Source organism: Telopea speciosissima, chromosome 7 (assembly GCF_018873765.1).
Source record: "Telopea speciosissima isolate NSW1024214 ecotype Mountain lineage chromosome 7, Tspe_v1, whole genome shotgun sequence".
NCBI classification, from domain to species: Eukaryota; Viridiplantae; Streptophyta; class Magnoliopsida; order Proteales; family Proteaceae; genus Telopea; species Telopea speciosissima.
Genome location: NC_057922.1, coordinates 66,237,431 through 66,251,567, shown reverse-complemented (window position 1 = coordinate 66,251,567; position 14,137 = coordinate 66,237,431). Strand labels below are relative to the sequence as shown.

Sequence of the window (14,137 nt, the reverse complement as noted above, 5' to 3'; positions counted from 1 at the left end):
GAGGTGACCATTGGGAGATAAGAGAATTCCCTTTCCTGGAGTTGTTGTCGATTCTCTTCTGAAATTCACCAATAGTCCTCTGGACTGGAGTCAGCTCCCCCTGGATAGGAACATTAACAACACTATTTTCTATGGTCTCCCCCTGTAAAGGATTCCCATCAGGTGAGGGAGGAACAGCCAGAGGAAGTTGGACATCCAAAGTAGGCTGGGCAGCAGCCGTGGGTGGTGGTAAAGTAGGTTGGACAGCAGCCTGAGGAACCTCTGGTAGAGGAATCTCAAAAGGCACATCTTTACTAGATCTCTCCCCCTGAAGAGGTGGAGAATAGTAAGAAAGGGACTCATGGAAAATAACATCCATACTAACCATGGTACGGCGGGAAGGGGGATGGTAACACTTGTAACCTTTCTGGGTCGGAGAATAACCCAAGAAAATACAACGAAGTCCCCGAGGTTCAAGTTTGCCAGGAGATCTAGTATTCCTAGCATAACACACACAACCAAACACCTTGGGGGGCACAATAAAGGAGGAATTTCCCATTAAAATATTAGAGGGGCTACGAGAGTTAAGAACCCTAGAAGGCAGCCGATTGATGAGATAGGCTGCAGTGAGAACTGCATCCCCCCAATATAGAGATGGGACATTCCTCGCAAACAGCAAAGCCCTGGCCATCTCTAACAAGTGGCGATTCTTTCGTTCTGCCACACCATTTTGGGCAGGGGAATCAACACAACTAGTTTGATGAAGTATGCCATGGTCAGCCAAATATTTTTGAAATTGTGACTCAGTATACTCGGTTCTATTATCACTTCTCAAGACTTTGGGAGTAGCCTGAAACTGAGTTTGTATCATTTTATGAAAATGCTGAAAACATGAAAAACTTGATTTTTGTGTGCAAAAGATACACCCAGTTATGCCGAGAATGACAATCAATGAAAGAAACAAACCAACGATGGCCAGAAATAGAAGGTGTACGACTAGGGCCCCAAACATCAGAATGCACCAAATTAAAACAAAAAGAACTCCTTTTATTTGAAATAGGATAATTTGAACGTGTCTGTTTGGCCAGAACACAAGCCTCACAAAAAAAGTCATCCTTAGTACAAAGGGTGACCAAACTAGGAAATAAATGAGCTAAAATCCCTAAAGGGGGGTGACCTAACCTAGAGTGCCATTGGTAGAGTTCAGAAGAGACCATGGAGTTCTGGTGTGGTGGAGAATGTAATGGTGGTGGAGAGAAGCGACCGTCATCAAGCAGGTACAGCCCACCGTGCACTTTACCCAATCCAATCGTCTTCCCAGACTCCAGATCTTGAAACACACAATGAGAAGGAAAGAAAGAGACTTTGCAGTTAAGATCACGAGTAATACTACTAATGGAAAGAAGGTTAGTAGTAAAGTTAGGAATGTGCAAAACAGAAGACAAGGGAAGAGAGGAAGTGCAGTTGATGATCCCCTTTCCAGAGATGGAAGAAAGAGAACCATCAGCCACCTTGACCTTGTCTTTCCCAGAAGTGGGAGAGTATCTATGAAACAAACTAGAGGAACCGGTCATATGATCTGTAGCTCCAGAATCTATGATCCAAGGATGGGAAGCTACAGAAGCACAATGACCCCCAAATGCAATACCTGACCGGGCAAAGTGTGAACTTGAAGGAGCAGGGGAACTGGCAGTAGCTGATGTAGTAGAGGCCGCAGCAGCGGAAGACCTTAGCATACGTAGGAGTGCCTGTAGATCATCCTGGGATAGACCAGGGTCAGTAGCAGGGGCTGCAGTAACAGTCTCAGTCTGATGGGCCTTTGTCTTTGTCTTATTCTGGTTCTTGGCAGCCTTTTTAGCCTCAAAATCAGCTGGTTTCCCATGGAGTTTCCAGTACTTCTCTTTGGTGTGATAGGGTTTGTGACAGTGCACGCAAACAACAGTCCCTGTAGCAGAATCACCAAGAGAAGCATTGCCATTAGGAGCAGAAGTGGCAGGGGCAGCAGCCTTGAGAGCCGATCTGTCTGTAATAGGAGGGTGCAACATGGCAGCCCTACGGTTCTCCTCAGATGACACCAATGCATAAGATTGTTCAAGTGTGGGAAAAGGCTTATGGCCCAACACCTGAACACGGATCTGATCATACTCCACATTCAATCCAGCCAAAAAGTCATATACCCTGATCTTGTCCATGTGCTTCTTGTGGGAAGCAATATCAGTCATTGTAGTAGGGTGGAAGTCAGAGAAATGGTCCAACTGTTGCTACAAACTGTGGAGAGTAGTATAGTACTTGGAGACTGAAAGGTCTCCCTGAGTGGTGTGAAGAACCTTCTGCCGAAGTTCATATACGTGGGCATCATTGCCAAGCTGCCCATATGTTTCCTTGTAAGCAGTCCAAATCTGGGAGGCAGTGTCCAGGAGAAGGAAGTTATGCTGTAAATCTGAAGTCATAGAGCCTATCAGGTAAGACATCAAAACACCATTATTAGCAAGCCACTTTTCTTGAGTAGGCCCTGTGTCAGTGGGCATAACACTAGTGCCATTAATATGGCTGGTGAGACCACGGCCAGCAATAGCAAAGGAGGCAGATCTGGACCATAGGAGATAATTTGAGCCATCCAATTTAATAGGGTTGGGTGGAAAACTGTGGTAGTCTGGCTTGCTGTGGCCATCATGATCCGAGGTGGCTGTGGAATTGGAAGAATCCCCCATACCGGCAGCAAAGAAGTCCAATAATCCGCCAAGTTACAGGCTGAAAAATGGAGGAGAAGCCCTTTATATTGACTAAATAAGTCTCCAAAAACAGAACCAGCAACCAAGTGAAAAACCCTAATCGATTCTGTCAAGGTGTTGAAGAGACCCTAAATGGCTGAAATCGATGAAGGAAACAAGTGGCCAAAAAACTGCAGTGAATGGACTGAAATTGAAGTCGATGAAGCCTCTAAAACTGAGAAAAGCACCTGTAAAAATCAGATCCAGAGAAGCAGCAGCAGCCCTAAGATCAATGTGTCAGGGTTTTAAAAAACCCTGTGATGGTGGAGGATCGATCTCAGGGGTCTTCAAAAAAACTGAACTGATGAAGCCCAATGGCTGTTGAGTGGAGCTTTAGAAGTGGAGAAGCAGCCTGCAGAAATTCAGGTCCAAAAGACAGCAGGAACCCTAAGATCGATAATTGTCAGGGTTTTGAAAAAAACCCTGTAATGGTGAAATCGATCTTAAGGAAATCTTCAAATCTGTGGGATAAGAACAGAACCAATAAAAATATCCTGCAGCAGGTAGTGGTCTTCAAAGATAGGTGGTGATTCCTTTGTTGTAGAGGCAATCCCCAAAAAAAGGCTGAAGGACCAATATCGTAGGCAAGTCTGGTTTGTTCCTATCGAGCAGCAGCAGAATCATGGAGCATAATTGAGGTAATGGGGGCAGCAACTGGATCTCATGATCACCTCATCAGTGCTGCCCTATATGGGATAGAGAACAAGGGAGAAAGAGAGAGAAAGAAAGGGAGAGGGAAGTAGATCGAGAGAGAGGGAGAAAAAAAAACTGAAATCGAAATTTATTGGTCCCTAATTCGAAATCTGCTCTGATACCATGAAGAGAGATTTAAAATTATGGAAAGGCTTGGATGATTAATTCACCCCAAGCTCCATTTTATTTATAAGAGTAAATAAAACATAAAAGGTTGTACATGAGCAATGTGGGACTAAACCCATATACAAAACAATCAAATAAATAAAGGGAAAAAGGTCCTGAATACCCCCCACGGTATTCTGGCCCATATCTAACAGAATCCAATAAAAATAGTTAAAAAATCAAATTCCTAAAGTTTCAATAAAATATTCATTTGTTTTGAGCAGTTTAATTACTTATAAATAAGATCATATTTCCTAAGAACAATATAAACCAAATGTGAGAGTAGGTATACCAGGACAATGACCAATGCCAAGAACAGTATAAAGTTTTAAACCCAATGCATGTTTTAATTGTTTTAAACTTCCAATAGATTGTTTCTTTAGTTCTGCTGTCTTCTAGTTCTATGTTGATTTTTGATGACTTGATGTAGCTTAATATTGATTTTTGATGACTTGATGTGACTTAATGTTGCTTTTTGATGACTTGATGTGGCTTAATGTTGATTTTTGAGGACTTGATGTGGCTTAATTTTTATTTTTTATGATATAAGGTATATATTGTAGGCTTTGTAGCATACTAAATAATGTTAGAAAGGAGGGAAAATAAAAAATAACATTTGGTCGCCTAGGCGCTTAGGCACTCCTCCTCCGCCTTGACAACTATGCTATTTCATATTTTTTTTATTTGTATTTTTTGGAAAAAGAACACTAACCAGTCGCGTGGTTTCTGCACCTAGACACAAACAATGCCTTTATGCGCAAAAAGACCATTCAGTCCCCAATGAAATCGAAAAACCGCACCCAAAACCAATGCCTCTTTGCGCACTTTCATTGGCTACCGCACTGGTGTAGGGGCTACATGACTGGTTAGCATTCTCTTGCCCAGTTTTTTGGTGTGGTGTCATAGGGCCTCTTTTTCTTTCCTAACAAAACAATCCTTTCAACCATTGCCTAGTTCAACTTTTCACCGAAACTGCATAGGATCCGTTGTCAACTGTTGTATTTTTGTGTGTTTACTATATGTCATGGGCAAGGAGGATGGCTGGCTAGCTGCTTTTCTAATGTAGAGTTGGATCACTAATGACCTAACCCCAGGCAGGATCATAAACACGATCAATAAATCTCAGACTCTAGTTACAAATTACAACAACTAATCATATCCAAATCTGATAAAGGGTGTACCCACTGCACGAGACTCCCGCCACTACGGGGTCTGGGGAGGGTCATAATGTACACAGCCTTACCCCTGCTTTCGCAGAGAGGCTGTTTCCAAGACTCGAACCCGTGACCACTTGGTCACAATGGAGCAACCTTACCATTGCACCAAGGCCCGCCCTCTCATATCCAAATCTGATATGACAGAAAATAGGGTAAATATTAGAATTCCAGAATAGACTTTAAGGTGCTTCGATGGCTCAGATCTTCCAATCGAGTAGCCTTCCTTAGGTGTAGAATTGATCCTCAAAAGTTGATATCAATTGCTGGACAGAATAGTAGATTGACCATCTTGTTCAGCAGCAGATTTTACTCCTTTTAATAATCTTCAGATCACCAACAGATTTTCATGCAGAGAATTGAAAAATAAAATACAAAATGGAGAAGATAGAAAAGGATAGGATAACTCGGATTGAGCCTCTCACTCTCCCTTTGGTCTCTCACCTTCTAAACTGTATCTCACAGCCATTAATGGTTTTAATCGAACTCCTCTTTTTTCTCAAACTTGAACCAATTGATTACATCCTAGCAATTTCTAGAAACAAATTTAACTCCAATAATTAGAAACTAATTCCTAAATTGTCTTTAACTCTAATTACATCAAATAACTGAAATTAAACCCAAATAAAAACAAATATCTATCCTAATTAGTCCTCCACGCAATATCTTAAAACTCCCTAAAATCTAGGACTAATAAAGCTGTCAATTCTCGCCCATATCCTCCTCCAGGTATTGGCCATGGGCCCACTCAAAATCTGGAAAAAAAATCTCCTAAAATCATCTCCAAGCAATGCTGCTACTCTCCTGAATTATCTCCACACAAACAGCAGCCTGGCCTCCTAAGACATCTCCATGCGAGGTGGCTATGGGGCCCACCAATTTGTAAGAAAATCTCCCAAGTATGTTGGTTCTATTGTGGGGGGGGGGGGGGGAGGGGAGATGAACCTGGACAGGTTCTTGCTGATTTCTCTCAAACACCCATCAATCTACATCATTTTCTTTAGCAGGTTCTCCAAGAGTGTTGATGATACCTACATTTTAACTCTTCATACTTATGGTTCTGTGATCAAGTTGGTAGCTATTTTGCAGATCAGGTTTTTAGGATGAGAACTCTTTTGGTTGTTTGTGTCCCAATTTTGAGTTGTGTTACACTAGGCTTGTCCTGCCATAAAATTCTCGCCAGAGGAATCTTTGGGATAGTAGCCAGAAGCCATGCTCTTTGGATGATTTTAACCATATGATAAAAAACTAAAATGCTTACTTCCTCTCCCCTCCCCCTCGCCCCCCACCCAAGGAAAAAAGAGGGGGGGGGGGGGTTGTCTAGAAGGTTGATGGATTAGATAGGAAGAAGAAAGGATGAATGAAAAGTTACAAATATCACTGCATTGGAAGGCCAGTCTTGATGGTTTATATGGTCATAGTCATTTGTATGTTGTAGGGTGCAGGAAAGATTAGTCTCAGAAACAAATAATAAACAGGGATCTGATGGGTTGATTTGTTCCTTGTCTGAAATTTACAGCGCCGCGGTCGTTCTTCTCGCTTTCATCATTCCGGAGCAAGGGGACTGAGTCAAAGACCAGGTGACAGCCGAGATCTGAAGTGGTTGGATATATGTAGAGCTGGCAGTTGATTTTGAAATAGAGGTAGATTTCACACAAAATCGATGCTTCTAAAGGGGTATATATGCCACATGTATTCTTTTCTTCCATGGACTTCCGTGGCTTTTGGTATTTCATTGTGATTTTAGTTAGTGCCTTCCCCCCCCCCCCCCCATTAGTAGTGTTGCAATTTGTAGCATTGGTCTCAGTGAAAAGTCGCCAATTGGCGTAAAATTATCCTTATTTTTTGTGAGTCTAGGTCATTAATTTTTCTTCCCCTATTATTGTAGTCATTTGTATGCTTGTATATCAGTGTTTATGACTTGTAAGAATTCAGAATGTCTACAGTTAAATCCAAAAGAGAGTGATTGCTTAATTACACAGCTCAATAGCATCTAAAGATGGTTTACATTCTTTTCTGTACATGTGCACGGTAAACGGGAAAACCAGAGATAAATATTTTTGGTTTAATGTTAAGGACCGAGTTTTCCTTCAGTCAATCCATTTACCGTGGGCTTCTCCATGGTTGCACCCAATATTCCTCGTACCCCCCTAAGGTTCTGAAAAGTCTACGTACCACCCTTGTAAATTCCACGTATCAGCCCTACTTTTCCTCTCTAATTTCAGATAAGTCCAAACTATTACGTTTAGTTGTTAAGTGCTAAAAACTTGATTATTTTACCCTTTCTTCTATGTTTATAAATTTGAAAAGACCTAATTGTCCTGACCTATTTGTTCATAATATAAAAAGATTTTTTTGTCTTAACCTAATTTGATAAGATTTTTTTACCCCCACTATTTGTTCGTAAGAACCTAACCCAATCTAATTACCAAATTGTCATCTTCCCCAAAATCTATCTTCCCCAAAATCCATCAACCCTCAACTTCTTTTTCTTCCGATTTGATCTTCTTTCAGTTTTTTTAGTTTCAAATTGAAATGACGATTTCTTCTTCTAGAACCAAATCGCATTTCAATTTGAAAATAAAAAAACTGAAACCGATCTCTGAAGAGCGGCTAGGCACGAAGAGGGAGGGTCACCCAACTTAAGACTGTTACTTAGAACGAGATAGCCGTCCAGACTCTAGCAAACGTTTTACCTTATGTCTTTACCCCCGTCTCTCATTTGTGTTCTTACAGCATTGGCAGATGCTAGCTATAAGGATCTCAAATGGAAGCCCTACCTCTGGCCCTTTTTGTGCGGGAAATTAAGTTCATTCTAGGTCAGTCAACACGATACGGGCGAACCGGTTAGAAGGGGAAATTTTAAACAAAAGAGGTCAGATCATTTGAAAACTAGTACTGGCTATAGAGAAGTGGCGGGTTGATCAATGGATCAAAACTATGGGATATGGAATTCCAGGTGATCCACAATGCTGGCTGATGTAATCTTCTTCCTTCTAGTGAGAATTTTCCCGTTCGCAGAAGCATGGTTAGGTTTATTTTTTTGGGGAGTTAGTTAAAATGAGTTTTAGACGCCATCTTTTTGTCATCTTTTAATATTTTTTTTGCCATTTTCTAATTGACTATGACCCCCCCAAAAAAAAATCCAAAAAAAAAAAAAAAACAGTTAATGTTTTGAACGTGTTTACAAATATGTTTTAATGGAAAAATGGTATTTATTTTTAAATTTAAATGTTAACGAGAGGGAGATTCTGTAAAGTGATTATTTTAGGTATCTGGAGTTCTGGACTCAATCGTAAATAAAAAAGGTGATATAGATGATGATGTTCCATAGAAAATTAAGATAAAATGGATGAAGTGGAGATGTGCATTGGGAGTGTTGTGTGATTGGTATATATTTTTTTAAAACTTAAAAGAAGACTTTATAGGACAATCATACGATTGGCTATGATGTATGGTGCCGAATATTGGGTAGATAAGAAATATCATATAGATAATCCCAATGTAACGGATATGAAGATGTTGAGATAGATGAGTGACAAAACTAAAAATGATAAAATAAAGAATAATATTTATATTAGAGTTGATTTGGGAGTAGCTCCGATATATAATAAGTTATGAGAGAATCATTGCAGGGATGTAAACGGATCGGATTCGGATCGGATACGGATCGGATGTGATCGGAGCCGGATATTCCCTGGCCGAATTCGGATACCTCTAAACGGATTCGGATGCGGATCGGATTCGGATTTTTGACCATCCGTTTACATCTCTGCCTTGTGTAACCCGACCTTCCTCCCCCTAGTGGATACAATTCACTCTCAATCCATATCTCTTAGATCATGATTCTCTTTTCATCATATTCTAGAATCTATTGAATCTTCAACAACCCTCAAAATCATTATTTACTTAATTTTTTATTATTAAGTATTCGAATTTTTTTTCGGACGGATTTTAATCGAAGTATTCGGATTATTTCCCGGATATCTCTAAACGAATACGGATGCCCCTAAACGAACACGGATGCAGATTCGGATTCGGATTTCGGTTATCCATTTACATCCCTAATTGGAAGTAGCATTGTCATGTTTGACAGAGGCCTTTAGATGCAATACTAGGGATGAGTGATTTGATTTAGATTAAAGGAATTGAAAGAATCAGATGTAAACCTAAAATGACCTTAAGAGAAATAGTGATGAAAGACATACATAGATTAGGTCTTGTATCTAGTATAACATCAAATAGAATTGATTGGAGGGTAATGATCCATGTAGCAGTAAGGCACAATTGTTGTATATTTTAATCGGAACAATCCTATACAGAAACTAGGAGGGTAATGATCCATGTAGCAGTAAGGCACAATTGTTGTATATTTTAATCGGAACAATCCTATACAGAAACTAGGGTTTAGGGGTGTACCCGTGGTTTCCACCGATTCTAGTAGAATCTGATCCAAGACTGATCTGGATCACACATTCCTGGTTTTTAAACCCTGGGTAAGCTTTAAGAAATCCCCGGACTTTGTTTGCGTAAGAACATAAAGTGAAAGAGAGAGAATAAAAACAGAATTGTACTCCTTTTTTTTTTTTTCTTTTTTATAACTTTTTAGCGAACCGAAGCGAACGGAAAGATGCACCCCCTCTGCTGAACGAACTATCGGTTTCCTCGTTGGTGCATCTCAGTAATCTACGCACCTGACTTGGCTTCGAAGGCACGACAAGGAGGAGCTTGATCTGGGTGGTGGGTAACATACTAACAATCGAATTCGGGTGGATTTAAGTCTGAGTGCAAAGCTAAGTAAGGAAGTAGGGTGGGACGTCATGGCCATGGGTTTCGTGTCTGGGATAGTTAAGCCAAAGGAAACTCAAAGACGGTAACCAGCCAGAAGAAGATGAGAGAGAGAGATGTTGAGTTCTCATCACTCCTCTCTCTCTCTCTCGTCTCGTTCCCCACCAAACTCCTCCTCCTCTTCCTTTTTCTCTGCTCGTCTCGCGTTCGGATTTCGTCTCTCGAGAGTCAGGTAAAAATTTTCACCATCTCATTGCTCATTCTTCTTCTTCTTCCAAGGTAAGTATAGTTCTCTGTATTCAACTCGATACCATATTTCTTTCCTTTCAATATTTTTTGAAGATAAGTTACTTTGCAATTGATCGATGTTAAAAAGAACAAAAAAAAAAAGTTATGTTCTTTAGGTAAGTTGTGGTGGTGGCATCTTGATACTTGCAGGTTAATGCAAGATGGTACATTACTTGTGACAAATTTTTTTTAAAAAAACAAAAATTTCTTCTTCCTTTTCCGATTCTGTGGCTTTCCCAACTTACAGAAACTGACTAAGAAGATGTGCACAAGTCCTTCTAACTTAAACTTTAAAGTTAGCCATTAAGGGAAAGGCTGCCGCCACTCTGTGGTCTCGGGATGGTCACAATGTACGCAGCAGCCTTACCCCTGCTTGCGCAGATTCGAATCCGTGACCACTTGGTCACAATGGAGCAACCTTTACCGTTGCAGCAAGGCCCGTAATATTTCTCCCTCCATGCCCAAGCAATTTTATCTATCTATCTTCGGTGAGAGGCGTTGTCGAACTCACCCTTCCTTAAATACCCAAGTCTCAGCAAAGCCGCCAACAGCAGACACATATCTGTAACTACAACAGCACTTCCTTGACCAAGTAAGTCCTTATATAGTGTTGGGCTGTGAACTAATGGCGACTCTTCTGATATTGATCAGGTTTTGGTATCAAATTTGAATTTTGGAAAGCCACGATAGATAACAGATCAGAAGCAATTTAAATAGAGAAAAAGGAAATGGCATCTCTTACTCCTGGAGTTCTACTGAAGCTTCTCCAAAGTATGAATTCTGATGTGAAGGTACGTGGGGAGTATCGATCTGTTCTTCTACAAGTAATAAGCATTGTACCAGCCCTTACTGGCTCTGAGTTGTGGCCAAACCATGGCTTCTTCATTAAGGTTTCAGATTCTTCACACTCAACATATGTCACTCTGTCAAAGGAAGACAATGAGCTCATTCTAACAAATAAATTGCAACTTGGTCAATTCATCTATGTGGAGAGGGTGGAGGCTGGAACTCCAGTTCCAACCATTGTTGGGGTCCGACCTATTCCTGGTCGGAATCCATGCGTGGGTAATCCTAAGGATCTTATGCAGATGTTAGTTCCTTCAGAGGGTCCAGTATCAACAACAATCAATCGTGATGCTGGAACAACAACAACAACAACTACTACTACTACTTCAAAGTCCAGTGAGCTAACTGATGGAATACAAGAGAGCCCAAGACAGAGAATTGTTATCAAGGAGGAGAAGGTGGTGGTTGCATCTAGGTACATGCAGGGTGTGTTGAGTAGTTCAATTTCAAAAGGAGGAGCTGAAAATGATTCCAGCAGTAATGAGAATGGTGCAAGTTATAAGAAGGTTTCTAATTCCTCCAAACCCAAACAAGAACTTAAAAGGTCAGGTATGATTACACCCAGATACAAAAAATAGTCATTTGAAGAGAGATTAATTAAATGTTTGTTATATCACTGTCTGCCTAAACAACAATCTGTTTCCCTAACTTATATTAGTAGGCTATTATATATTAGCTCTGTTCTATGACTCTTTGAAGATTCATTGTTGATTGATTGGTGACATCAACCTCTTTATCATACTTGTAGAAATTTGAAACTTCTCATCCCAACATATAGTGCTGATCGACTCTCAATTCAACCTTCTTTATTGAGAAGATTGCAAAATTGGAAGATTTTAATTTAGGATTTAAACTTATATATATCTGCAGTAGTTCCTTTCTTTCATTCACTTTAATTATTTGTAAACATGATTTAGTGATTGTAATTGGTTCTAGCATCACAGACAAGCCCATTGACGACTCCTTCGCACAGTCGTGCTGATGCTCCTAAAATTAAGGTGGTAGAGGCTACTGGTGGCAATGCCAAAGAGGCTTTATTAGTACCAGCAAAGAGCTCAACTACTAAACACACCACTACTTCTAAACAGGACAGACCCAATTTAAGTTGTTCCTTATTGAACAACAAAGATAAACGTCAAGCTCATGATACCATCTCTTGGGATTCCCTTCCTGCCAACCTTGCCAAGCCTGGGAAGGTAGATTCCTTGTCTTCCTATTTTCTTTTTTCCTCTTTCTCTTACCCCCCTCAGCTGGTGGTTCTAAGAAACAATTATATATGGACCCTCCCTTTCCATTGTATATAAATTCAGATCTACATTGCAATCTTCTGTAAGACTGTAATTAATCAGATGGTTAAACGCCATTCGGGCCCTAGTAATCGAGTTAATAAATGGTTAAGCTAATTCTCTGGGTTGCAATTCCATCAGTTAAGACAATCTTCAATATATTTATTGTTTTCTTGCATCTCTGTTTATTATTTCACAAGGGGGTTCTTAGAAGAAGAAATTTAGCTTCATTGGTAGCAATACAAGCTCAAAAGGAAGCATCTACAGCTGCATCCCTTGTCAAGTGCCTGAGGTAAGCATATTGATTAATCCTTACCACCACCTAGAAACATCGGAATTATAACGAAGCATATGCTGTTAATATATATGAAATATGAATACCGAATCTATTGAATAAAAGTGGAATAGCCCACAAAATACCATTTTGGGGTCCAAACCAAAAGTTACAACCCAATGGTATATGAAAAGGGTGGATCTTGTTGTCACTAAAATGGTGAAGCGAGAAATTGTAACCTTCTTTTGATTGTCCCTTGTTTTATTCCCAACAGTTTTATTTAACGTAGGGGCCTGTAAAGAAGAGTTTTTAAAATAACTTGAAAGTAACTTGTCATTATATCATTATTAAAAGCTGCACTTTTTTTGAGTAGGCATGTGAAATGACAAGATTTACTCTCGTTTAAAAAAAATAGTAGGTTATACTAAAAGGGCAAACAAGTAAGATTACAATTTTTTTTTCCACCAATCTTGATTACTTCAAGATTTTCCCTGTGAAGAAATATCCAAGGTCCGAAATAACCTATGTGAAACTATTACTCTATAACTTACATCATCTCAACAAAATATATTTGATAATCTTTTTGAGATTTTTTAACATCTCGATGCTTTGTTGTTCAGTATGTTCGCGGACCTTCGCGTGTCAGCCTCTCCAGACAATCCCCATCTCACTTTCTCCAAGTTTTTCTCTCTTCACCAGTTTACAGATCAACTGACTGATGTAGTTGTATCAAAAGATAGCCCACTTCATGTCTTCAATAACATATCTACAACAGACATAGATATCTGTGGTAAGAAAACTGTACTGACTCACAATAGAAATGCACTTGATTGTACAAAGCCATTGATAGAATCTGAAAGATTAGAATGGGCAAAAGGGAATGATACTGAAGAGATTCAAGAAGTGAGGGAGATTCTCCTAAAGGAATCAGAGTCTTGGTTTTTGACATTCTTGGATGGTGCTCTAAGTTCTGGGTTTCATGTGGGTAGTCATGAGAAGAAAAGAAAGGACAATCTGAGAGGTCAGAAGAGAGCATCAGAGGACCAGATTGCAACAACATTATCTCAGCTTAAGCAAGCAAACGACTGGTTGGATAAAATACGAAGTGAGGCTGGCCCAGAAGACAATGGATTGGTTGAGACTGTTGATAGGTTGAAGCAGAAGATCTACACATGTTTGCTTGCTCATGTGGACTCTGCAACATCAGCTCTAGAAAGCCGATCTGATCGTGATTGATTTAGCCTAGAGCGTATATATTCTCTTTCTATTTTGTGGATTTATGGGTTATTCAAGAAGGTAAATATTGAAAGGGAATTATAAGAACCAAAAAAAAAAAAAAAAGAGTTAAATGTGAGTTTCCTGATCCTAAATTCTATCTTGTACTGTCATTCTTTCTTGTTTTTCATTTTTACTGATTTTTTTTTGGAGGGGGAAGGGGGAAGGGGGAAGGGGGGGGGGGGGGGTTGGGGAGATGGGAGAGAACATTTGTCATGGGAGAATGTTTTCTGCGTGGGACGCAGGGGTCACACCCACACACAACAGGGGCCGGAATGATTGCCATGCCCCCATGTATGGTGGAAATTCCACCCCTTTTGTAATACTGCATGCACGGCGTGGTCCTTGCATCCCACCCAGAAAACAGCGCCCATTAATTGTATGTCTATGTTCAAGCTTAAAGTCAAACTGGTATTCTTGTCTAGCAGAAGAGGATCAACTCTTCTTCCTTCCTTTGTGGCTCCATTATATTGTATGTGGCTACATGCCTACATGGTTTGAAGAGGAGAAATCAAAAGGACATTGGAAGAAAACTCCCCCAAACTGTCCTAGCCGTAA

General features: G+C 40.1%; 2 protein-coding genes across 5 annotated transcripts in view; both read left to right on the top strand.

The window, feature by feature from the left end:
- LOC122667568 overlaps window positions 1-6,792 on the top strand; it is a 32,165-nt gene extending 25,373 nt beyond the window's left edge. For all 4 annotated transcript variants that reach the window (XM_043863898.1, XM_043863895.1, XM_043863897.1 and 1 more), the window contains exon 10: window positions 6,342-6,792. In XM_043863898.1, the coding sequence (XP_043719833.1) occupies window positions 6,342-6,406 (65 nt within the window). In that variant the 3' untranslated portion in view covers window positions 6,407-6,792. The remainder of the gene's footprint in view (window positions 1-6,341) is intronic.
- Window positions 6,793-10,576: 3,784 nt separating this feature from the next.
- Window positions 10,577-13,654, top strand: LOC122666622. The gene is made up of 4 exons (XM_043862654.1): window positions 10,577-11,293; window positions 11,681-11,940; window positions 12,231-12,322; window positions 12,925-13,654. Exons 1-4 carry the CDS (start codon window positions 10,627-10,629, stop codon window positions 13,538-13,540), a joined length of 1,635 nt encoding a protein of 544 aa, XP_043718589.1. The 5' UTR covers window positions 10,577-10,626; the 3' UTR covers window positions 13,541-13,654.
- Window positions 13,655-14,137: the final 483 nt, after the last annotated feature.

What these genes read in the sequence shown, in the direction of transcription:
- LOC122666622 (XM_043862654.1), top strand. Translation starts at nt 10,627, where the DNA reads ATGGCATCTCTTACTCCTGGAGTTCTACTGAAGCTTCTCCAAAGTATG. An exon ending in ACAAGAACTTAAAAGGTCAG is followed by an intron (nt 11,294 to 11,680) that starts GTATGATTACAC and finishes AATTGGTTCTAG; the next exon opens with CATCACAGACAAGCCCATTG. An exon ending in ACCTTGCCAAGCCTGGGAAG is followed by an intron (nt 11,941 to 12,230) that starts GTAGATTCCTTG and finishes TTATTTCACAAG; the next exon opens with GGGGTTCTTAGAAGAAGAAA.